General features: G+C 53.5%; 1 protein-coding gene across 2 annotated transcripts in view; it reads left to right on the top strand.

Moving 5' to 3' along the window:
• Positions 1–2,724: 2,724 nt before the first annotated feature.
• SMARCD3 (SWI/SNF related, matrix associated, actin dependent regulator of chromatin, subfamily d, member 3) overlaps positions 2,725–24,846 on the top strand; it is a 38,367-nt gene continuing 16,245 nt past the window's right edge. For both annotated transcript variants that reach the window (XM_054494106.2, XM_063667987.1), the window contains exons 1-2: positions 2,725–2,816; positions 4,831–4,968. In XM_054494106.2, coding sequence (XP_054350081.1) covers positions 4,930–4,968 — 39 coding nt within the window. In that variant the 5' untranslated portion in view covers positions 2,725–2,816; positions 4,831–4,929. The remainder of the gene's footprint in view (positions 2,817–4,830; positions 4,969–24,846) is intronic.

Below are 24,846 nucleotides of genomic sequence, written 5' to 3'. Positions count from 1 at the left end.
TAATAGCTGGTGACAGTGGGAGGGGAAGGCAGCATTAAGGCCATTCAGATGGTGGGGAGAGGGCAGACACTGCCTGTACACGGGTTATCCTCGGCCCAAGGGAGTGAAGCCAGCGCTGACCTCTGGGCACCAGGGTCTGGGTCCCAGGAAGCCTTTGAAGCTGCATCAAAACCCACCATTCAGAAGCTCTCAGCCTCTCCCAGTTCACTGGACAATGCTCTCCCCACTCAAAATACCCACCCCACCTCTCCCTTCCCTGCCACACCTGCTGTCCAAGCACTGCCTCCAGGTTTATTTCCTGGGGTTATAAGACACTGCACCTCCAAAAACCCCTCGTTCAAAGGGAAATGTCCCCAGGAAGGACAACAGGGACTCCTCCTTAGCATGGACTCAGGCCCCTTCATGAAAACGGGTACAAGAATCGGTTTTGATGAAGGGCAGTAAGTAAGCAAATGTGGTTAAAATGTCCATAGCAGGTCCTCTGAGTAGCCAGAGGTGTAAGAGTGCCTGGGTTAAGGGTTCTGAAGGTAGAAACAACATGGCTGGGGGAAGGGGCGTGGGAAGCCTGAGAACGTCTTCCTTGGGCCGAGCCAGGGGCAGTTTCCTTCCTGTTTGATGTCAGCATGTTTTAAAAGGGGAGTAAAAGCATGAATTACAACAGCCAGATGATGGAAGCATCCCAAGTGTCCCACAGTAAATGAATGGATAAACAACAGCGCAGTGGCTCGAGCCTGTAAACCCGGCACTTCGGGAGGCCAAGCTGGGTGGATCGCCTGAGCTCAAGAGTTCGAGACCAGACTGGGCAACATGGCGAAACCCCATCACTACAAAAAATACAAAAACTAGCCTGGTGTGGTGGTGTGCACCTGTAGTCCCAGCTACTTAGGAGGTTGAGGCGAGAGGATTGCTTTAGCCCAGGAGTCCGAGGCTGCAGTGAGCCTAGATCGTGCCACTGCACTCCAGCATGGGTGACAGAGTAAGATCCCATCTCTAATACAACAACAACAACAACAACAGGGGTGTATACACACAATGGAATACATTTCGGCCTTAAAAAGGAAGAAAATCCTGACTCGTGTTACAATGTGGATGAACCTTGAAGACATTGTGTGAAGTGAAATAAGCCAGCCACAAAGGCACTATATGAGGTACATGGAGTAGTCAAATTTATGGACAGAAAGTAGAATGTGGTTGCCAGGGGACGGGAAGGGGGAAGGGGGAGTTGTTAGATGGATACAGAGTTCCAGTTTGGGATGATGGAAAGAGTTCTGGAGATTGGTTGCACAACAATGTGAAATACTTTACAATACCTAACATACGCTTCAAAATGGCTAAGATGGTAAATTTTACATTATGTTTATTTTATCACAATTAAAAATTTAAAACATGAAGGGTGCGGTGGCTCACGCCTGTAATCCCAGCACTTTGGGAGGCCGAGGCGGGCAGATCACCTGAGGTCAGGAGTTCGAGACCAGCCTAGCCAACATGGTGAAACCTCGTCTCTACTAAAAATACAAAAATTAGCCAGGCATGGTGGCAGGTGCCCGTAATCCCAGCTACTTGGGAGGCTGAGGCAAGAGAATCTCTTGAACCCAGGAGGCAGAGGTCGCAGTGAGCTGAGATCGCGCCATCGCACTCCAGCCTTGGGGGACAAGAGCAAGACTTAGTCTCAAAAAAAAAAAAAATTAAAAGAATAAAACATAAATATTTTCAGATGAAGGGAGGATAGGAAGGTACCAGAAAGGGAAGGTGTGGAAAAGCTCTGTCTCTGCCTTGGGCCTGCCCATCACAGAGACAAACCCAGGCAGTGCAGAGCCCAGACCCCAAAATACCCCTAGTGTTGAGGGCGTGGCCTGGCCTGGGGAAAGGCTGGATATCTGCGGGGGCAGAGGCGGGAACCTGAGGGAGAAGGACCTGACCTTGACCTCAGCCTCAGACCATGAATCCCTGCTGCCTGCCTGCCTCCTACTGGGGGCCTGCCAGGCCCACCTAACCCCAAATGCTTGGCAGGCTCCCTGCCCGCTGGCTGCTTAGGGAGGTGCTCCCACTTCCCCCGCTGTTGCCTGAGCTCTCTAGGGCTCCTTCATTCTGCGGGTAGGCTGGGGTCCCCCTCTGTGCTGGGCACTGTGGTAGCTCAGCTGTGTGAGGCGGGGCCCTGGAAGAGCCCATGAGATGGCCAGAGCTGGGCTTGCCTGGCTGGAAATTGGGAAGAGGCTTCTCCAAGCTGCCAAATTTAAGTATTGAGTACATAAAAGGAGAAGATTGGCATTAGTGAGAACATGGCCTTGAGGCTTGATGGACCCAAAGCCTCCCAGGATGTGTGCGTATTGGGGGGCGGGGTGCACATGGGTGTCCGGGACCTCGTCTAGGTAATGTCTGCAGCCACGTAGGATGATCTGACTGAATCTGTGTGTGAGGACAACTGTTTGTGTGCCTGTGTGTGCGCGCCCACGTGCATGCGCGTGTGTGGTCCTAGTGTAGGTGATGTCTGCGGCCACACAGGATGCTGACTGCGTGTGTGACTCGTGGACGTGCAGATGCAAGCACAGACCTACGACACATCTGTGTACAGGCTGAAGATCACAACGGGTCTGGCCAGGGCCCGCCGCGGGGCTCCGAGCTGGCGAGCACACCGACGGCTGGATGGGGCGACGCTTCCTGCTCCGGTCCCTAACTCATTATTAAGCTCCTCGCTCTTTGCAGACGCTCCCTGCGCCTCCCCCGCTCCGGGCTGCAGCGGCGCAGGCGCCGGGCCGAGCCGAGCGCCGAGCGGGGAGCGGGCGGCCGCGCTCCGGGCCGGGGTCCCGGGGGAGCAGGTGAGCGACCCGCGCCGCGCGGCCCCCACGGCCCTTGGCGAAGGCGCCTCCCGGCCGCGCTGCGCCGGCGCCCCCGCCTTCCCTGCCTGGCAGTCTCTGCTCGCCTCTGTTGGCATCTTCCCCCTCCTCCCCCTGCCTGGCATCCCCCTCCTCCCCCTGCCTGGCATCCCTTCTCCTCCCTGCCTGGCATCCCTCCTCCCCCTGCCTGGCTTCCCCCTCCTCCCCCTGCCTGGCATCCCTTCTCCCACTGCCAGGCATCCCCCCTCCTTCTCCTGCCTGGCACCTTCTCCTCACCTGGCACTTCCCCTCCTCCCTACCTGGCATCCCCTCCTCCTTTCCAGGTATCTCCCCCACTCCTGACTCTTTGCGTCCCCCCGCCTGGCACCTCCCTCCACCCCCACCCCAACCTCGTACCTCTTCCTTGCACCTCTTCCCTGACTGGCAGACTCCCATTCAGCCCCTCTGTGACACCACCTCCTCCCCATCGCTGCCTGGCATCTTCCCCTCCTTCCCTCTCCAGTACCTTCCTATCCTCCCTCCACCTGCATCTCCCTTCCTTCCCTCGTCTGGCACCCTCCTGCCTGGCACCTTCCCCTCCTCCCCCTGTCTGGCACCACCTCCTCCCATTGCCTGTCACCTCCCCCCTGCCGAGCACTTTCTCAACCTGCTCCTGCCTGGCATGCTCTGCTTCCTACTCCCCCTGTCTGGCACCTTCCCTCCTTCCCCTGCCTGGCATCCTCTCCCTCCTTCCCCTACCTAGCACCTTCCCATCATTCCCCTGCCTGGCACCTTCTCTGTCTCCACTTGCCACCGTCTTCCCTGGATACCCCTCTCCTATTCAGGTTGTCCCTCCGTCCCCCACCTTCCTTCAGGGCACCTCCCCCCAACCCTGGACTGGTAGCCCCTCCCCTACTGCATCTTCCTCTCCTCATCCTCCCCTCCCTGTCTGTCTCCGGGACCCCACCAGCTCTCCCATCCCCAGCACTCCCTGTCTCCAGCCTCCTCCTTCCTCATCCCCTTTCCTCCCAACCCTGCTCAGGGTTGATCCATGGGCAGCAGCCCCTTTTGCCCACATGGCTTAACCAGACCCTGAGCCACTCCCAAGCCCCACCTCTGTCACCCACACCCCGCTCCTAGAGCACTGCTGTCTTCGTAGCTCCCAAGCCCCACCTCTGTCACCCACACCCCGCTCCTAGAGCACTGCTGTCTTCGTAGCTCCCAAGCCCCACCTCTGTCACCCACACCCCGCTCCTAGAGCACTGCTGTCTTCGTAGCTCCCAAGCCCTACCTCTGTCACCCACACCCCGCTCCTAGAGCACTGCTGTCTTCGTAGCTCCCAAGCCCCACCTCTGTCACCCACACCCCGCTCCTAGAGCACTGCTGTCTTCGTAGCTCCCAAGCCCCACCGTCTGCTCAGGGACTTCATTTCATAAATTGGGTCCTGACCCAACGAGCTAGAGGCCTTCCTGCTCTTCCAGCAGGGAAGGAAGCAGGGCAGGACAGGACAGAGCAGGCACTAGCAGGGACTAGGAGGGAGGCGCCCAGGCCAGCTGGTAGTCATGGAGCAGGCTGACTACCTGCCTGCCACCTCTGGAGTCCCTCCATGCCCCTGGGCTCCAGGGCCATCCCAGTTACCATCCTGACCTGCCCTCTGGCCTTTGCCTCCAATGCCCAGCTCTCTCCCTCCAACCATTGCCACACTCCAAAAACTGACCTCTCCAGTCGGGGCTTGGGCTCTGCCTGGGTTCCCTGCTCTGTCTTTCAAGTTCTTTGTCCGGCAGGACCCTGGGGCCGGTCTCTGTCTGCTTCCCACACATACTGCTCCCACCCGCGCCCTGCCTTATGCCACCCCAGCCCCAGCTGGCCCATGCTGGTTGCCTCCATCCTAGGCCCTTTTTTCTGCACAGTGTCCTGGCTTCCTCAGACCTCCACTCCGGGGAGTTTGGCTTCTTCGCAGCTTCCCGAGGCCTCCTTGAATCTACCTTGGGGCTCAGGGTCGGACCTCTCCTTTCAGATCCTCAGAATGGCCCTTGGTGCTGCAGGCGCGGTGGGCTCTGGGCCCAGGCACCAAGGGGGCACTGGATGACTCTCCAGGTGCAGGACCCTGCCATCTATGACTCCAGGTCTTCAGCACCCACCCACCGTGGTACAGGTAGGTGCTTCCTCCCCTGCCAGCCCAGGAGCAGGAGCTCTGGGGCCCCATGGAGAGTTGGCCAGCCCTCTGCTCCTGCTCCCACCGGATGGCCCCCTCCTGGCATTTCTGCTCCCAGCTGGACTCCTTAGTGCCCATGGCAGGGCCTCTCTGTCCCTCTCCCCACCCCTGCTGACACATGTCATTAATGTCCTTCCCTCCATCCCACACTCCCTTTCCTGCGTGTCCTCTCACCTCCTGGTGTCCTTAGGTCCTGCCTCTCAAAGCCGTTCTGAGCCAGGGACAAGCTAGCCTGAAACCAAGTTTTGGGTTCATGTGAGCATGGTCTGGGCTCTGGCGTGCTCTACTTCCTCCCCACCTAGACACCCAGACAACACCCCATCTCCTCTCACTGCGTACATGCAGAAGCGTGCGCATACGTACACATGCTCACATGCACACACACCACATGCTCTCTGCGAGCTGGAAGGAACCTGCTGATTCCTTGGCACAGCTTGTTCTCAGAAACCTCTAAAATCCCTGCAGGGCCCCAGGCAGGGTTCTGCTTGTGGCAGGAGGGAGGTGGCAGCCGTCTACTGCACAGCCCGTGGTGGGAGCCAACTCTGCCCTGCCCCAGGCGGACCTCTAGCTCTGGTGCACTCTGGGCCATTGCTTACTTGTAGGGCCCTCCTAAGCCTCCTCCCCAAGGAGTGAGAGGAAGATGGTCTGCATTTGTCCACATCAGTCCCCACTTGTCCAGAAGGACACACTGAGGCTCTGGGCAGAAAAGCCACCTGCCCCAGAGCCCCACCTGGCATGGTAAGGGGTCGGAACTGAAGTCTGGTCTGAGTTCTGCCTGCCCAGCCCCAGCCATCATCACGCTGGCTGGCTTCACCAGTGGGAGGCACCTGGCAACAGGGTGGGTACTGTCAGGGCCTCAAGGCATGTGGAGCCCAGTCCCTGTCCTCAGGGCCTGCGGCCTTGGAGAGCAGCCTTGACAATCGGGCACAAAGGGCCACAGACCACACAGGCCTCAGAGCACTGAGGAGGGACACATCAGGAAAGTCCTGGAAAGGTACAATTGGAAATGGCTCAGAGGAGCCTGAGGCTCGGGGAGGCCTGGGGCTGTGGGCAGAATGAGAGTGCTTTCTCTGCTTCTCCTTCCTCAGAAGTGGGCAGAGGAACTCATCCTCCTGCCAGGCTGCTCTGAAGGCCAGGGACAGTCCCGTTCCCCTTCAAACTCCCCCAGTGCCCCTCCTCCTCCAGTGAGGTGCAGGCCCAGGGCAAAATGGGGCAAGGCACCGGCTGCTGGGTAAGCTGTCCTGGCCCAGAGGATCCAAGCCACACAGGGCAGCAGCAGGCGCCAGTCACCTGGTACCCATCACCAAGGAAACACACCTGGTGCCGGCATGCCCAGCCCCACACCTGAAGCCCCAGGCCACCTGCAGGAAAGTCAAGGCCTCCAAGCAAAGGTCCCACCCTCATCCCCAACACCTCCCCAGCACCTGAGGTGAACTAGGGACTGGTTGCTCAGTTTGTGGTGGTTGGTGTTTTAGCTGAAATTCATAAAGAAAAGATGTGAACTAGTATATTAAACCAAGCACTCTACAGTTCTGGGGTGTCTGAGGGTAGAGGCCAGGTTGAATGGGGGGCAGGCTGATGGGAGGCAGCTAAGCTTCCTGGGGGAGTGCACCTGAAGTGGTCCCCCACGTGGAGAGTCCTCCTAATATTTGATGTGCACTTAGCTGGGCCCTAAGGGGCTCCCCAGCAGCAGTTGGAGGGAGCCTTGGGCTGTTCCAGACCTTTCCTGAAGGGTCACTGCAGGATGGGTACAAGGGAGGAGGGCAGGGGAGGCCTGCGAAGATTGGAGCTGGGGCCCTGGGGCAGTAGGTCCATCCTAGTGACACCTGGCCCCAGAGTGGCCCTGGCCATGAGTCAGAAGCCCCAGCTCCAAGAGTGACAAGGTGGTGGAAGTTTGGCATCTTATCTTGGAGTCGCATTCAAATGCAATCGGCGGTGTGCATTGCAGGCTCTTGGCAGCCAGGCAGGCACTTGGGCATTTGGTGCTGGTGCCTAGGCGTCTGTCCTCACCCCAAAGCTGGCGGTGTGACTGCAAGTGAGTGCTCATGATTAGTGAGAATTAAGTGGTGGAGGTAATGAGCTAGAGGTGTCACCTGGAGGAGGCTGAGCCACCCATCGGGGATGAGTGGACTTCCCTCATCTATGGCTGGACTCCGAACCATCTGGAATTGCTGTACCAGAGGGGCCAAGCTGAGGCCACCGCCTGCTTCTGACGGGTACTTGGCTGAGGGCCATCTTGTAGGGACCATTGCTGTGTCCCCCTGTGCTCCTTGCTAATGAGGGGTGTGGGAATCCTTGCTGACTCATAAAGGACCGTAGAGAAGGGCTGATCACTTCAGCCAGGCCCACCTTTTGGGATAGTGCATTCGGTTTATTGACTTTCCAAGCTGTGACACCGATTCTTGGCACTCTACACTTACTTCCAGGGATTTGAGAACGTGCCTCTTAAGCGTGTGCCCCACACAGGCCTCCTACTGGAATTTACAAACTTGGACCATCTCCCATGTGAACCTTTTTCCCAGACTGAAGAGCGTTCTGGGAAAATGCCCTGGAGTGAGGGACACTGTGCCATAAGGGAGGGAGAGGAAGACACAGGGAGGTGTTCTTATGCTCCGCCTCATCCTGAAAAGGGTTTCAGTAGTTTGCAAAGATACATATAGTGAGGAAACTGAGACAGAGATAGAGTAGAGAAAACATGGTGTCGCCCAGGATGTGGCTACTGTACCAAATGCAAACCATGAGGCCCAGAGACCCCGATGCCAGCAGAGAAGCAAGCAGTTACATGATTTACACTGTGCATAAGATAAAAATCAAACAACTTGCTCAAATCACTGTGATTTCTGGTCCCGAGCCCCTGGGAGGTCTCTCCTGTATGAGGAAATGAAGGGGATACCACGTGACAAAGTTACGCAATGTTCTCAACAATGTCACAACCGCTTCCTAGGGCTAAGGCAAGGACCAACACAATACTCCCCAGCCATAAACATATTGGTAATATTGCTTAACCCAAACTTAAAATTTGGAGCAACTAGAGGAATGCATTGCTACCTTCAGGAAATACCCTCTTTCTCTTTTGTAAGAGACAGGGTCTCACACTGTTGCTCAGGCTGGAGTGCAGTGGTGTGATCACGGCTCACTGCGGCCTCGAACTTGTGGGCTCAGGCGATCCTGCTTTAGCCTCCTAACTGGGACTACAAGCGTAAGCCACAGTGCCCCCTAGCTTTTGTTTGTTTTGTTTTTATTTTAGTAGAGAACGAGGTCTCACTATATTTCCTAGGCTGGTCTCAAATTCCTGGGCTCAAGCAATCCTCCCACTTCAGCCTCCCAAAGTGTTGGAAGGCATGAGCCATCAAGCCTGTCCAGGAAATACTCTCTATATTGATATTTACAACAATGTTTCTGATAAATATCAGGCAGCAGGAAGGTTTATTTAAAATTGGAAATCAAGTACAGAGTCACATTCTCCAGATAGGGGTAATATCCTTATAGGAAATAAAGAGCTCCTTCAGTACACAGACCCCACAGGTGAGTTTGGGTATGAGGAGGGACCAGTCCTGGTCTTTCCCCACAGGTCCTGAACCCATGGAAAAACAGGCACAGGCATCAGTTAACTTAAGTGCAAGGAAAGTCGAGCTGAAGAGAGGCTTGAACCTGAGGCCCAAGTGTAGAAGGCAGGTCCTACTCCCTAAGCTGGGTTTGCTTACCTGGGCACGGGAACAGAAGGAGATGATCTGTGTCCTAAAACAGACTCGCCTAGAAGAGGAACGCTGGCCACAGGGTAAGCAGCCTTGTCTTCAGCACCTTCACCCCACCCGCCTGGGAAAGGGATTGTGCGGCTGGTGCAGGCCCTCACCACCTCATCTGACAGAGCCTCCTCCCACAGGGAAGAAGGGTGGGGAGAGGGCCAGGGTCATTCCAGCATCTCCTCTCCTAGGAATAGAGTACATGTTTCCTTGTGAACACATGAGGACAAGGGAGTAGGGCCCCTCTGCAGTGGGGTGGATGGGCCACATTGCTAAACAGTGATATTGAGGCTCAGGTCCAGACCTGAAGTGACCAAGTCCACCCCGTTTCTTTTCTCTCCATTGGAACAATTGCCACATCCTTTTATTTGATTTTATTTCCTAGATAAGTGTCAATTCCATCCGCTTCTGATTTCCTACGTAACCGCCCTAGTCCACGCACTGTGATCTTCTGCCTCCATCTGAGTGCCGCAGACTCAGCCTTGCCCCTGCATCAGACCCTAGCCCAGCACGGTAACCAGAATGGGCTTTCTAAACACAAATCTGATTTGTTCCGCCTTCCACTTCCTTGTGGCTTCATTCTTGTGCCCTCACTCAGGGCCCTCACACGTGCTGTTCCCTGCACCTCCGACACCCTTCCCAGCTCCCTTCATCTGGCTAACTGCACTCATCCTTGAAGCCTCCACTTCAGTTCCACCTCTTCCAGGGAGGCTTTCTCCCACCCCGGCTTCTTCTGTCTTGCAGCACCTACCAAATAGGCTAATACTGAGTTGCAGGGCTCCTTAAAGGCATGGCTGCATCTGTCTTGTTCCACACAGTACAGAGAAGTATTTTTTGAATGAATGAGCAAATGTGTGAGGCAGTGGACAGAGAGGGGGTGGCTCTACGGCTGATTCTAAAATGAGCCCCAGATCCCTCTTGGTGCTGTCAGCCTCACCCTCTCTACACCACCACGATGCAAGGGTGGGCCTTTCTTGCCTGCTAACCTTGTCCTGCTGTTGCCTGAGCTGCCCCGTGCCCCGCGCCTCCCTCCTGTAACTCCGTGGTTGGAGGAGTGCTCCATGCTCATTCCCTCTTCAGTTATTTCTATGGTGAGGGAGAATGTCACTCCCTCTGACCTTGGTTTTGCCTTTTGGAGTTGCAGGGAGAAACCCCTTTCTCCCTCCAAGCCATCTGACCACCTTTCAACATTTGGAGGCAGTTTTCCCACAGGCTCTGTCTCCGCTCTGAACATCCAGCTCTGGCTCTTTCAAATATTCACTGCCTTTGTGCCCCCGGGGAGCACTGAAGATCCCCCAAGGCCATGGCCCACGCTTGGAGCCACCTGTGCCTGTGTTAGAAGGTGAGCTCTCCCTTTCCAGCCAGGCAGATGGGGAAGGGGTACTCAGTTTTCTGAGTGACATGTCTCATCTGTAGAATGGGACATCATGCCCTTCTATAAAAAAGCAACGGTGATGCCGGACCTTCTGCACAATGCCTGCATTCACCGAGTACCCCTCGCCACTGCAAGTGTTCACATGGGATGCTGAGCGCTGTCCCTGCTCCAGGTGTCATCTGTGGACCCCAGAGCACCATCTAATGCCACCGATGCCTCCCTTGGTTGCAGGTCCCAGCCTGCCATTCATACTGCCCGCATACGCCACTGGCCATCACCCAGACACCCAGAAGTCCATTCTTCCTGTTCCATATCTGTCAGCCCCGACATGGAGCTATCTTAGCTTTAGCCCATCTTTCCAGCCCACAGCTCCCATCCAGCCTGATGCAGTCTGCAGGTGTGAGAGGCCTGTCTTCTTTGCCTTTCATAAAGTTTTTAATTGGAAAAAAGAAAAATTGAGCCAGCAGGGCCCAGGAGAGAGCCCTGTGGTCCCTGGAGATGGTCCAGGGTGGGCCGGCAGCTGAATCCACAGCAGGGGACTTGAGGGTGGGTAGGCTTGAAGGAGGTGCTAGTGGGTGGGAAGGTGTCCCCCGTGGGGGCCTAAGTAGATGCAAGAAAAGCTGAGCTCCAGCTTCAGGTCTACAGCACCCACTCCACTCCCCCCAGCAGGAAGCAGCACTGTGCTTTTGCCTTTTCCTGCCTCAGTTTCCCTTCTAACTCCCCCTTCACCATCACCTCACTTGCATCTTACCCAGGCCTCTTCCTTCAGAAGAAAAATCTGTCTTTGAGACACTTTTGATCCATTCAGTGGGCAGGGATGTCTCCCCCCCGCCACCCGCCATCACAGCCCCCACCTCAGATTCAAGAGCAGCTGCCACAAACACAGTGACCTGCCGGAAGTGAAAGCACGAAGTGGCTGGGGGCAGAGTAATAGCAGCCAGTAAAGACTGAGGGCTCCTTGTGGGCTTTGAGAACTATTTCAAGAATTTTAGGCCAGTCGCAGTGGCTCATGCCTGTAATTTCAGCACTTTGGGAGGCCAAGGCAGGAGGATCGCCTGAAGCCAGGAGTTCAAGACCAGCCTGGGCAACAAAGCGAGACCTCATCTCTACATTTAAAAAAAAAAAGAGAGAGAGAATTTTGTGTTGTTTAATTTATCCTAACCACAACACTGTAAGGTAAGTGCTGTTATAATCATCATCACTCCAGATAAGGAAACTGAGGCACAGGGCATGAAGGAACTTTCCCGGTAGTCAGGGCAAGAGTCCCAACTGGGGTCTCTCCACCACATTTAGCCCTCAGAAATTTGCTGTGCCCAAACCTCAGGGGCCCTACAGGGACAAGACAGCCACCCCTTTATTCAGGGTCTCAACCCAGCCCCTCCTCTTTTGCCCCCAGCACTGAGGCTCAAGGTCAAAGGCCATTTATCATCTCACACACAGCCTGTTCCACTCATTGACTTTCACTGCTGTGCCCCTAGGGTCATTTGAGTCTGTAACCCCTAAAATAGGGAATGGGGAGGAGATGTGGCAAATCGGAGGGCTCTCGCCCCTCTGAAAAGGGACAGCCCCTCCTCAGCTCCACCCGATTGTCTCTAAGTGGACTGGTGGTCTGGTCTTGCCAAATTTCTCATTTTTTAAGAGATTCTGGAAATCTGGCTTTGATGTGAGATCTCTCAGTCTTTAAGGTTGGTGCCTAATTAAAGTGGTTTGGACACAGGGAGGGCTGAGCAAAACCTGTCTGCTCTGCCCAGTTCGTAACACTCACCTTGAGCTTTCCTTGCCTGCCACTTGTCCCCTGCCCTCCCTTCTATTCCCCAGCCCAGAAAACAAACCAGCATTTCTCCCTGAGAACTCAGGGCCCCCAGTTTGAGAAACACTGCATTAAGAATTGCTGTCACTTTATTTATTTATTTGTTTATTTATTTGTTTATGAGACAGGATCTCAGCTACATTGCCTAGGCTAGAGTACAGTGGTGCGATCATGGCTCACTGCAGCCTCAACCTCCTGGGGTCAGGCAGTTCTCCCATCTCAGTGCCCCAAGTAGCTGGAACTATAGGTGTGCACCACCACACCCAGCTAATATATTTAAATTTTAGTAGAGAGGAGTCTTGCTATGTTGCCCAGGCTGGTCTCAAACTCTTGAGCTCAAGCAATCCGCCCACCTCAGCCTCCCAGAGTGCTGGAATTACAGGCTTGAGCCACTGCACCTGGCCTGCTGTCACTTTAGTTGGCTTGTCAACAATGAAATTATAAACAAAATGCAGAGTATTTTCAAAAACTTGAGGACCCTCCCCCTAGAACAGATCTGAATCCCAGTTTGAGAAGCAGTGCTTATAAATCCTCATGATGGCTGCTAATGGGAAGGGCAGGGGCTGTTGTAGAATCCCTCTCAACTTGTCTGTGTCTTAAACCCAGAGTACCAACCCCTGAGGACTTCGGAGTACATTTGATAACGAATGGGGGAGCAGTCAGATAGTGACTCAAAAAGAACACGGACCTTATGATCAGAAAACAGGAATTCGAGCCTCACTGTCGACACTAACTTGCTCTCCAGCTCTGAGTCAGTCTTTAAAGAACTCTCTATGCCTTGTGTTCCTGTCTTTAAAATGGATATAGTAATAGTCATCCCTTCAGCTTCCTGGAGTGTGGAGAGAACCAAATTGGATAATGCATGTTGAACTGTTTTGTAGGCTAAGCTCCATGAAGCTCTATGTGTTAATTTGGAGGTGTTTGACAAAGTGTTTCCCTATATCTTTAGGGTATGATACATAAACGTGGGCTGGATGCAGTGGTGTGCCGGTAAATGTTTAACAACTGGCTCTTGGCAGGACCGGCAGTGGGAGCAGAGCTCTGGTTTGTATCATTCGCCAATTCCTGTGGTATAAATACCACTAACGGGGTGCAGTGGCTGGGCCTGTAATCCCAGCACTTTGGGAGGCCACTGTAGGAGGCTCGCTTCACGCCAAAAGTTCAAGACCAGCCTGGGCAACAAAGCAACACCCCATTTCTACAAAAATTTTTAACAGTTAGCCAGACATGGTGGCATGCACCTATAGTCTCAGCTACTCAGGTGGCTGAGGCAGGAAGATGGCTTGAGCCCAGGAGGTCCATGCTGTAATAAGCCATGATCACACCACTGTACTCTAGCCTAGGCGATAGCCAGACCCTATCTCAAAAAAAAAACTCCCATATTGGCGATGTTAAGCTACTGACATGACACACTAGCACATTGCTGGCTGGATGTTACTATAATTGGGCAAATGTGCTAAGAATTGAAGAAAGACTAAGCCCCAAAGGGTGTACATTAGTCTGGAGAGAGAGAGAGCCTTGTCTTGCTTCCCGTCCCTTTCTCAATACATTCAGCAAAGATTTAGATGCAGATTGATGGTCACACTCACCAGATTTATGAATGACACACAGCCAGAAAAGATGGTGAATATTTTGGATAACAATTAATATTCAAAAGCTGTCAACATTCACCTTCTACGAATTATGGGCTAATTCTTAGAAGATTAATATTAACAGGAGTAAATGTTACGTGTCCATTCTTGAGACAAAAAGACAACTTTACAAGTAGGCGATAGGGAGACATGTTTTGCGTAGAGTAGAAAAAAAAATGGCTGGGTGCAGTGGCTCACGCCTGTAATCCCAGCACTTTGGGAGGCTGAGGTGGGTGGATCATTTGAGGTCAGGAATTTGAGACCAGCCTGGCCAACATGGTGAAACACTGTCTCTATTAAAATACAAAAATTAGCCGGGCGTGGTGGCACGTGCCTGCAATCCCAGCTACTCAGGAGGCAGAGGCATGAGAATCGCTTGAACCCAGGAGGTGGAGATTGCAGTGAGCCAAGATCACGCCACTGCACTCCAGCCTGGGCAATAGAGCGAGACTCCGTATCAAAGAAAGGAAGAAAAGAAAAGAAAAAAATTGAGGTTAAATTGACAATAAGGTCAGTTCAAGTCCACAGTGCAATGGATGATTACCAAAGAGTGATAAATTAATGGCCATGTTGACTTTACTCAGTACTCTGTGACTTAAAGAGAATTTTCACATATGGCAAATCATTACTATTTTGCTATTCACAATAACCCAGTGAGAGAGGTAAGATGATAAATACCCACTGATGAGGAGACTGAGATCAGAGAGGTTAACGGTGACTTGGCACTTTTATCCTCCTGTCAATGGATGATGGAATAAAGGCTCAAACTCAGGCCTTCTGACCCGGGTTCTGCCCTGTGCTTTGCACCCTGCTTGGAGGCCTTGCTTTCATCGGGCAAACCAGAGGATGTTCCAAGGGGAGGCCCAGGTGGTAGGTGGACTAGCAGGCAGGTCTCATGATGAGTCCTGAAGAGCAGAGCTGCGGGGGTGTTGAGTCACTAGGGCCGCCTCAACAAAGGACCACAGACCTGGCAGCTTAAACAACAGAGATTCCTGGTCCCAGTGTCGGAGGCTGGAAGTCTGAAATCAAGGTGTCAGCGGAGTTGGTTCCTTCTGAAGGCTGTGAGGGAGGGATCTGTCTCAGGCCTCTCTCCTTGGCTAGAAGTTGACCATCCTCTCCCTCTGTCTCTTTACATCATCATCTCTCTGTGCAAGTCTCTGTGCCCAAATTTCCCTTTCTTGTAAGGGCACCAGTCCTATTGGATGAGGGCCCACCCTAATGACCTCATTTTAACTTGATTACCTCTTTAAGGACCCTATCTCCAAATAAGGTCACATTCTGATATATTAGGGGTTAGGACTCCAACATATGAATTTTGGGGGACACAGTTCAACCCATAGCAGGGGGACTCTGACAGGTGCCTTCAGAATTTGGAGATGTGTCTTACAGAGGAGCAAGATGGTCAGAGCCTCAGGGAGCTGACGGGTTCGAAACCCTGGGCTATCCCCACCACAGGAAGAGCCAACGCCCTGAGGGACAGGTTGACTCCCTGCCACTGTCCAGTCCTTGGGCCCTTGGGCTGCTGGAACACTAGTTCCCCACCTGGCTCCATGAAGAGCCACAGGGCAGCCTCCAGCCTCCCCTTCTGGCAGTAACCCTGGGCAGTTAGTATGCCACCTTCCCAGCTAGTCCCAGGCATGGTCCCGCAGTCTGCTCCCCCTTTCCCGCCACCACCACTGCTTCTTCCCCATGCTGGCTGCCGACACTGCCTCCAGCAGAGGCTTGGGCCCAGCTCCACTGGGCTCCCCAGAACTCCATGGATCCCACCATTTACCTCCTCACCTCCGCATCAGGGAGAAGGAGGTGGCCTGCTGAGGAGTTAGGTCTTTAGAGGGTGATTGCCTCCATCCTCCAGAGGAACTCCCACAGTTCCTACCCCAGGCGCTGACCCGGCCTGGCCTGGTGGCTTCTTGTGTGAGACCATCTTCACAGCACTCACCCTGGGCTTCGGGATGGCCTATTATCATGCTCTTCTCTTCCCACACCCTGTGCCAAAAGCCACTGCCATTCTGGGGCACTTTCCAAGGCAGAAGCTAACATTAGCTCCTCTCTGTTTTGGGGCAAAATCCTGACTTTGACCAGGTGCGGTGGCTCACACCTGTAATACCAGCACCTTGGGAGGCTGAGGCAGGCAGATCACTTGATGTCAGGAGTTCGAGACCAGCCTGGACAACATGGCAAAACCCCGTCTCTACTAAAAATATAAAAATTAGCCAGGTGTGGTGGCAAGCACCTGTAATCCCAGCTACTCGGGAGGCTGAGGCAGGAGAATCACTTGAACCCGGGAGGCAGAGGTTGCAGTGAGCCAAGATCACACCACTGCACTCCAGCCTGGGCTACAGAGTGAGACTGTGTCTCAAAAAAAAAAAAAAAAAAAAATCCTGTCTTCAGGAACCTGACCTTCAGACCCAGTGGCTGATCATTGCAGGTCAAGAGAATGGCAGGTGCAGAGGTCCTGAGGTGGGCAGGGACCCAGTGAGTTTGAGGACCAGATAGGGACTGGTGGAGCTGAAGGCACCCACAAGGTGGGGTCAGCCCTGTGAGCCCTGGCAAGGAATTTGGATTCTGTCAGTGCTGTGAAACCATTGTCAGATCTTAAGCAAGGATGTACTATGGTCCTCATTGCATTTTTTAAAAGATCACTCTGGCCATGCTGTAGAGAGAGACCGAATGGAGAGATGGGACGATCAGTGCAGAAGAAAGACGGTGCTGGCCTATACCAGGGTGGTGACAGAAAAAATGCAGAGACCAGTGGGCTTGAGAGATCAGATAATGGTGAAACCAATAAAATTTGCCTGTGGATGAAATAGAAGGGCCAAAGGGAGAAGAAGATGTTCCTAATAACAACCATGGAACAGCATGGAAAATGGCCAGACCCTGGAGCTGGGCTGAGGGAATTGGATGGCTTGAAAGATATGGCGATGTAGATGGGCGGGATTGAGGTTTGGAGGGATAAGAGGGACATTCTCCAAGGTGGAACCTGGAGAGGGCAAACACAGGGCTTTGAGGCTGGTGAGGAGGCCCCCTTGGTGAAAGTGGTAGGGCCTTAGTGGACACATGGACATCCTGCCTCTCTCTCCCCTCCCTCCCCAGCTGCCTCCCAGGTTTGAAATTGTGGTTACAGCTTCGGCCTTGATTTAAATCCCTCAGAACACCCCTTGGCATTTTTTTAATTAAAAAAAAAATATTTAGCAGGAGTGTCTGGCACATTCCGCTTCTTCCCATCAAGTCTGCCCACAGTCTCTGGGCTAGGATCTAGGCTAGACACAGGCTACCTGGATGAAAATCCCAGCTCCACCCCTACTAGCTCTGCAACCTTGCACCGGTCATTTTTGCCTCCTTAGGCCTCAGTTTCCCCACTCATAAGGTGGGTTAAGGATTGTACTCGCAAGGTAGGGTGACTGTGAACATTAATTGAGCTCAGAACAAACAGTGGCTGCTCCCAGTAAGAGTTGCGTGTGCTGGCTTCCCTGTTACTAGTTTTAGCCTGCTGGGCTCTGCAGGGCACCTGTCCTGCCCTTTCCGCTATTCATGACTCTCGCCAAGATAAAGCAGGAGTCTTGGGTGCTTCTCCCCTGACCTTCACAGAGGTGCCCAAGGAGGCACAGCCCCTGAGACCCACAGCATCCCATGCCAGCCTTGGCCATCCCACCCAGTTGGGGCTTTCCCTGGCTGTGCTCAGGATCTTGCTTAGGTGTCACTACTCTGAGACACCTGTGGGGGTAGCCCTGCCCCACCCTGTTAGGGGCCCCTCCTCCATGCTCCCGCGGGGCCCTAAGGACACACCTGGCACAAAGCCCTCTATCCATCTTGTCTTTCTCGATGACCACCAGGTCTCAAGGGCAGAGGCCATGCCATGCGTGTAAATGGGCAGCACTTCCCAGGAGCTGCCCCAAAGGAGGTGCTCACTGAACGCGTAGAGGACAGAAGGCAGAGGAGCGCACGAGGTGGGAGGAGGCCCTGCTTTTCCTCAGATGCCGTTACCAGCAGTTCCCAAACCTCAGCTTTTCTAGGCCAATAACTGGCCTTACAAAGTCTTTTTAAATTTAAGTCCCAAAACTGGGCATGGTGGCTCACGCCTGTAATCCCAACACTCTGAGTGGCCAAGGTGAGAGGATTCCTTGAGTCCAGGAGTTGGAGATCAGCCTGAGCAACATAGCAAGACCTTGTCTCTACAAAAAAATTTAAAAATCAGCCGGGCATGGTGGCACGTGCCTGTAGTCCCAGCTACTCAGGAGGCTGAGGTGGGAAGATAGCTTGAGCCCAGGAGGTCCAGGCTGCAGTGAGCTGTGATCACACCACCGCACTACAGTCTAGATGACAGAGCAAAACCCTGTCTCAAAAAAAAAAAAAAAAGGTTGAAGTGCAATGGATGTGCTACGTGTGGTGGCTTCTGAATGTCTCCCTCCTGTCCTGCAGCTGGAGCTGCAGCCCCCACAGCTCAGTTGCGGGGCCACAGGCTTCCCACAGCATGACCCCTGCATGCTGACAACATTTGTGGCTGCTCTCTGCCCAAGGAAGCGTCCAGCGGTTTGAGTAGATCCCACACTTCCCGCAGGGCTCCCAGAGCCGCCATAATTAGCCACTGTGAATGATCACCTGGCTGGCTTCTAAGAGCGGCAGCTCGGCCCTCGCCCGTACCTGCCATGGCGTCTTTGATGAGCCTGCCGCCGAAGGGCTCTGAGAGCTCCCTGGTTCCACTGTGCCCCACCCTAGCTGGGGGTTGGTTGGCAGCAGGATCATCCAAGTCTGGGAGATAAGGCAGATGAGCAGCAGCTGAGGCCACAGGGAATCCAGGCTGTGGGACAGGCAGGCAGGACCACTGGGAAGCTGATGTTAACAGTTGCTGCTTGTTAAGTGTTGACCCTGTGCCAGGCACTGTGCTGAATTCTGCACATGCTCAACCACATTTTAATCCTCACATCCACCCGTGCATCACGTGAGGGACCCCCAGTTTTGCAGATGGGGAAATTGAGGCTCAGACAGGTCAGGTAACATGATCAGGGTTATGGTCACTCAGTGGCTGGGTGGAATTTGAACCCAGAACCAATTGACTCAAGGGCTGTGGTTCTCAACCCTGGGGCAATTTCACCCTCCAGGGACAAGGGTCAATGTCTGGAGATATTTTGTTTGCCACACTGGGTAGAGGATAGAGGCCAGGGATGCTCCTGACATCATACAGTGCGCAAGGCAGCTCCCACAATAAAGAATCGTCCAGCCTGAGTTGTCAGCAGTGCCAACTGGAGAAACCCTGTTCTAGAATCCAGGCTAGGAGCCATCACACTGTGGACTGCAGAGACCCTGCCCAGAGCAGTGGGTTCAGGCAGGGGTGGAGAACACAGCCAGCCTTAGTTACAAGGATTTGCCGAGAGCACGCCCCAACATCTGCCGCCTCCCCACCGCCCACCCCATGGTGAGTCTTCATGAGGTTTCTTGGTGCCACTGTAGCCATTTGAGGCCCAGAGTAAAGTCTGCTGAGTTACTAGTGTGCTGTGTGGGGACGGCAAGATGCTGAGCTTACTGTGAAGTCATTGGTCATGGACAAGCCTCACAAGCCCCATCTCTTCTCAATCCCACTTACGTTTGCCTGGTTCTCCAAGAAATTGGTGGTCCACTCGGCATAGACAGAACCTGTTGCTGTTCTCATCACTTCTCCTACCCCTCTTAAGGGCCAGTTGGATCCTCCAAGTTCTCCAAACCTAGTACCAAGTGGCACCAGGAAGGCAAGGCGAGGTGGTAGGGGGCTGTCCGAGGGCACCGCTTGGCTATGTCGGGGTAACAACGTGTTCCCAAAGGATAGCCGACTGAGGTCCAGGTAGGGGGCGGGGTGGCGTGTCACCATGGGATTCAGGTGTGTACGTTGCACAGGAGTGACACTTGGTTGTGAGGACCACAGAAGCCACGGGAACAAGGGGCTTGTTCCAAGTTTAACTAGCATTCACTTTTTTTTTCTTGTTTTTGGCTAAAAAGTAATATTTCCACAGCAACAAAGGGAACCTTCTCAAATCCATTGAACTTTATTTCAGACACCTTGGTAGTAGCACATTTTCTAGAATTTGTATTCCCAATGTTTCGAACAATCAGCTTGAGATTTTGAGGGGTGTGTTTAAAAGGATAATTAAGGGTAATTCAGCTTAGCTCTACAGGCTTCCAGGGATCTTGATTTCCTTCTTTAAAAGGCAGGTGTTTGGGGAAGGTGGGGTGCGTGTGTTGGTTAGTCCGTCACTACCCCCAGCAGGCAAGCTTTAGCACGGGGACACTGGGGAGGCAGGTTGGGGTAAAGGAGAAAACCCAGGGACCTTGAGGACAGGAAACCTGATTTGCAATCCTAGCCCCACCCTGTGATAGCACAGTGAATTTTGGCAAGTCACACAACTTCTTAGAGCCTCATTTTCATTATCTTTATAATGGGGACCCTGCCAGGAACCTGATAGGGTTATTTGTTTGGATCAGACAGGTTACTGTGTGTGGAAGTGCTTGGTCAATGGTAAAGTCCTATACAAATCTAAGCCGATGTTATTACTGCTATGATAACAAGTCTCGGCCAGGCATGGTGACTCACACCTGTAATCCCAGCACTTTGGGAGGCCAAGTGGGTGGATCATGTGAGGTCAGGAGTTCAAAACCAGCCTGGCCAACATGGTGAAACCCCGTCTCTACTAAAAACACAAAAATTAGCTGGGCATGGTGGTGCGTGCCTGTAATCCCAGCTACTCAGGAGGCTGAGGCAGGATTGCTTGAACCCAGGAGGCAGAGGTTGCAGTGAGCCAAGATCATGCCATTGCACTCCAGCCTGGGTGACAAGAGTGAAACTCTGTCTCAAAAAAAAAAAAACAACAAATCTCAGGTTGTGACCTCAGCTGGCATTTGGAAATCCGTGCTGAAGATCCTGAACAGGCTCGGAGTGGGCTGTCTTCACCTCCACCCATCACATGTTGGAGGCTCTGCCATGTGCCGGGTACTTGGGATTTAGCAGTGAAGGAAACAGATAAAAAGCCCTGCCTCCTTTAAACACACACACACACATACACACACACAGCCCCTAGCTTTTTGGAGCTTACATTCTTTTTTTTTTTTTTTTTGAGACAGAGTCTCTCTCTGTCACCCAGGCTAGAGTGCGGTGGTGTGATCTCAGCTCACTGCAACTTCTGCCTCCCAGGTTTAAGCAATTCTCCTGCCTCAGCCTCCAGAGTAGCTGGGACTACAGGTGCCTGCCACCACACCCAGCTAATTTTTGTATTTTTAGTAGAGATGTGGTTTCACCATGTTGGCCAGGCTGGTCTCGAACTCCTGACCTCAGGTGATCTACCCACCTTGGCTTCCCAAAGTGTTGGGATTACAAGTGTGAGCCACCACACCCGGCCTGGAGCTTATGTTCTAATGGAGAAAAAGAAAAGTTAGGCATCAATGTAAGGGAGTAGATGATATAGAAGGGTGGAAGGGTAGGGTCCTGTAGGGAAAGTGGAGGGGAATAAAAGAAATGGGTGTGTGGAGGGAGAGGGCTTGCAGTTTTTAATCAGGGAGACAGACTGTGCCTCATTGAGAAGGAGACATGTGAACAAAGGCTTTTGGGAGGTGAGGAGTCCGCCATGTAGATTGCCAGAGGAAGAGCATCCTGGGCTGGCACAGACCTGGAGTTTCCAAAGCACCACAGGGAGCCCAGAAGCCAGGGCAGAGAGAAGGTGGCAGGGGAGATAGCAAGAGGTGAGAGCAGAGGGGACAGGGAGTAAGGATGAGACCAGATCCTGCAGGACCTTCAAGACCTTGGCCCTTGCTTGGAATAAGATGGAAGGCCTGGAGGGTTTACAGCAGCGCAATGACATAATCTGACTCCCTTTTTCTTTTTCTTTTTCTTTTTTTTTTTTCAGGCGGAGTCTCACTCTGTTGCCCAGGCTGGAGTGCAGTGGCGTAATCTTGGCTCACTGCAACCTCTGCCTCCTGGGTTCAAGTGATTCTCCTGCCTCAGCCTCCCAAGTAGCTGGGATTATAGTTGCATGCCACCACACCCGGCTAATTTCTGTATTTTTGTAGAGATGGGGTTTCACCATGTTGGCCAGGCTGCTCTCGAACTCCTGACCTCAAGTGATCCACCCGCCTCCGGCCTCCCAAAGTGCTGGGATTCCAAGCGTGAGCCACCGCGCCTGACCCTGACTCCCTTTTTAAAGAACCTGTTGCCATGTTGAGAACAGACTGCTGGGGTGAGGCTGGAAGCAGGCTACTCGGTAGTTGTGGTTTGGAGGTCGGGCAGCATCCAGGGAGAGGTGAGAAGCAGTGGGCTGCTGGGGCCAGAGCCAATAGGATGTGCCTTCAGAGTGGATGTGGGGTGTGAGGGAAAGGCAGGGGTCCAGGGTGTTCCAAGGTGTGGGCCTGGGCAGCTGGAAGGAGGGAGAAGACTGGGTGGAGGATGGGGTTTGAGGCAAAAGAGCAGGAGCTCATTTTGGACTGACCATGTTTGAGCTGTCCACTGAAGACCCAGGTGGAAATGCCAAATAGGTGATTGGATAGATGCGTCCAAGGATTGGGAGAGAGGACCGGGCTGGAGGAAACTGGGAGCTGCCGACATACGGGTGGTGCTGGACGTGATGAGACCGCAAAAAGGATGAGATCTCTGAGGAAGTGAGCATGGAGAGGTGAGGAGGACCCAGGCCTGAGTCCTGGCACTCCTGCATGGAGAGGGAAGGAGAACTGGATGGTCCCCGGGGACTCAGAAAGAGCAACCCGGGAGGCAAGAGGTCAGCCAAGAGGGGGAAGTGTCCTCCCTCCACGGGAGGAAATATTTGAAAGAGGACAGAGTGTTGTAACTTTGCCGGGTGCGGTGGCTCACACCTGTAATCCCAGCACTTTGGAAGGCCGAGGCAGGCGGATCACAAGGTCAGGAGTTCGAGACCAGCCTGGCCAATATGGTGAAACCCCGTCTCTACTAAAAATACAAAAATTAGCCGGGTGTGGTGGCGGGCGCCTGTAGTCCCAGCTACTCGGGAGGCTGAGGCAGGAGAATCGCTTGAATCCAGGAGGCGGAGGTTGCAGTAGATTAAGAACTGACGGCGGCATTTGCCAATGTGGAGGCTACCGGTGGCCCTGCCAGGAGCATTTCAGTGGAGCAGCGGGAGCTGCATCTGACAGGATTGGGATTCAGGGAGAATGGAAGAGCACAAATGAGACAACTCTTTTCAGAAGTTTTGTTGCTACTGGGCAGCAACCTGTAGGATAAGTAAGGTTAAGAGAGATTGTTTCAGGAGGCCGGGTGCAGGGGCTCACGCCTATAATGCCAGCACTTTGGGAGGCTGAGGCGGGAGGATCACTTGAGCCCAGGAATTGGAAACCAGCCCAGGCAACATAGTGAGACTTCACCTCTATTTTTTAAAATGTAATAAAAAATGAAAGAAGAGAGCTTATTTCCAATGGGGATGTAACAGTACTTGTGCATGCTGCTGGGGGAACTCCAGGGGAGAGGGGAATGTTGATGAAATGATGGTGTGGGAGAGAATTGCTGGAGCAGTGTCCTTGGTGTGGAGGAGGGACGGAGCTGGCACACGGAGGCACGGCTGGCTGTAGTCGGGAGCACAGATAGCTCATCTGGAGGAATGGGATCAGCTGCTGGCAGGCAGAGGGTGTGGTGGGAGGCTCTGGAAGTTCTTCGGAAGCTTCTTTTTTTTCAGTGAAGGGGAAAATGGGCACGAGCTGGGAGTGAGGAGGATGGAGAAGAGGTTGGAAGTCAGAGGAGGGAGAAGCTGCAAAAAACTCCTATTGGGGTGTGGAAGTGGGCATAGATGTGACTGTGCTGTGGGAAGAGTGGCCTGCCGGGCAGCACGATGCCAGCTGAGCTCGTGCCAAATCCACAGTGAGACCGGGGGGGTGGCTGTGTGTCTTTCTCTAGCCAAATTCAGGTGTGTGGTTGCAGGGGAGGAGTTGGTGAAGCTGGATTTACCTCTTAAGAGAGTCAAGAGTATATGCAAGGGGTCGGGTGCAGTGGCCCACGCCTGTAATCCCAGCACTTCGGGAGGCCGAGGTGGGCGGATCACTTGAGGTCAGGAGTTCGAGACCAGCCTGGCCAACATGGTGAAACCCTGTCTCTACTAAAAATACAAAAAGTAGCTAGGCATGGTGGTGTGCACCTGTGGTCCCAGCTATTCAGGAGGCCGAGGCACAAGAATTGCTTGAGCCCAGGAGGCAGAGGTTGCAGTGAGCTGAGATTGCACCACCTGGACAACAGGGCGACACTCTGTTTCAAAAAAAAAAAAAAAAAGCCAGACGCAGTGGCTCGTGCCTGTAATCCCAGCACTTCAGGAGGCCGAGGTAGGCAGATTGCCTGAGTTCAGGAAGTTTGAGACCAGCCTGGGCAACACGGTGAAACCCCGTCTCTACTAAAATACAAAAAATTAGCTGGGTATGGTGGCAGGCACTTGTAGTCCCAGCTACTTGGGAGGCTGAGGCAGAGTTGCTTGAACCCAGGAGGCGGAGGTTGCAGTGAGCCGAGATCGTGCCACTGCACTCCAGCCTGAGTGACAGAGCAAGACTCCGTCTCAAAAAAAAAAAAAAAGTACATGCAAGAGAGGTTAAAATGGTCAATTGTGTGTTATGTGTCACTGTCAAAAGAGCCAGGAGATTGAATGTGTAAGACCAAGGGGTAGCTGTGGGGAGGGGTGCAGAGTGGTGAAATGAAGCAGAGATTCCAGAGGAGTCACAGGATTTGGATGTCAGGGAGCTGGACAGGGTGAACTGGAAAGAGGAAAAAGAGGAGATGGTGGTCAGCGAGTGGGGTGCATGGGACTGAAAGTGGGGGGCTGCAGTTGCTGCAGTCATCTAAGAGATGACCTTGGGAGCGCATAGCTGAGGGAACAGGGAGGATTGCTGGAAGAGGAGCTGCCAAGGAACGGAGAGGCCAGAGATGTCTGGAAGAGCATGCAGCAGGCCGGACAGGAGTGGTGCTCCAGAGAGTGACATGAGCCAGGAGCCAGAATCCGCATGAATGAAGGCTCCCTAGCTGGGGGTAAGATGCAGAGCCAGGGGTCTGGAAACAGCAGTGAGGGGCAACGGGGGGCCATACCCACCCTGAGGCCAGTGGTCGAGCCACTGCTGGAAGGGAGCCTGGCATCTGCTTCTGGAAGGCAAAGAGGATGCTTCCAGAAGAGGTGGAGCATGTTGGAAATGTTCCTTAGGACAGACCACACAGTAGGAGGGTTTCAGGGGCTGGGGAGAGATGGCAACTGTAGGAGGGTCTAGGGCCTAGTGGGGCTCAAAGTGCAGGAGTTGAAGGGG

Source organism: Pongo pygmaeus, chromosome 6 (genome assembly GCF_028885625.2).
Source record: "Pongo pygmaeus isolate AG05252 chromosome 6, NHGRI_mPonPyg2-v2.0_pri, whole genome shotgun sequence".
NCBI classification, from domain to species: Eukaryota; Metazoa; Chordata; class Mammalia; order Primates; family Hominidae; genus Pongo; species Pongo pygmaeus.
The sequence above is the reverse complement of the archived record's forward strand: the minus strand, read 5'-3'. Positions and strand labels throughout refer to the sequence as shown.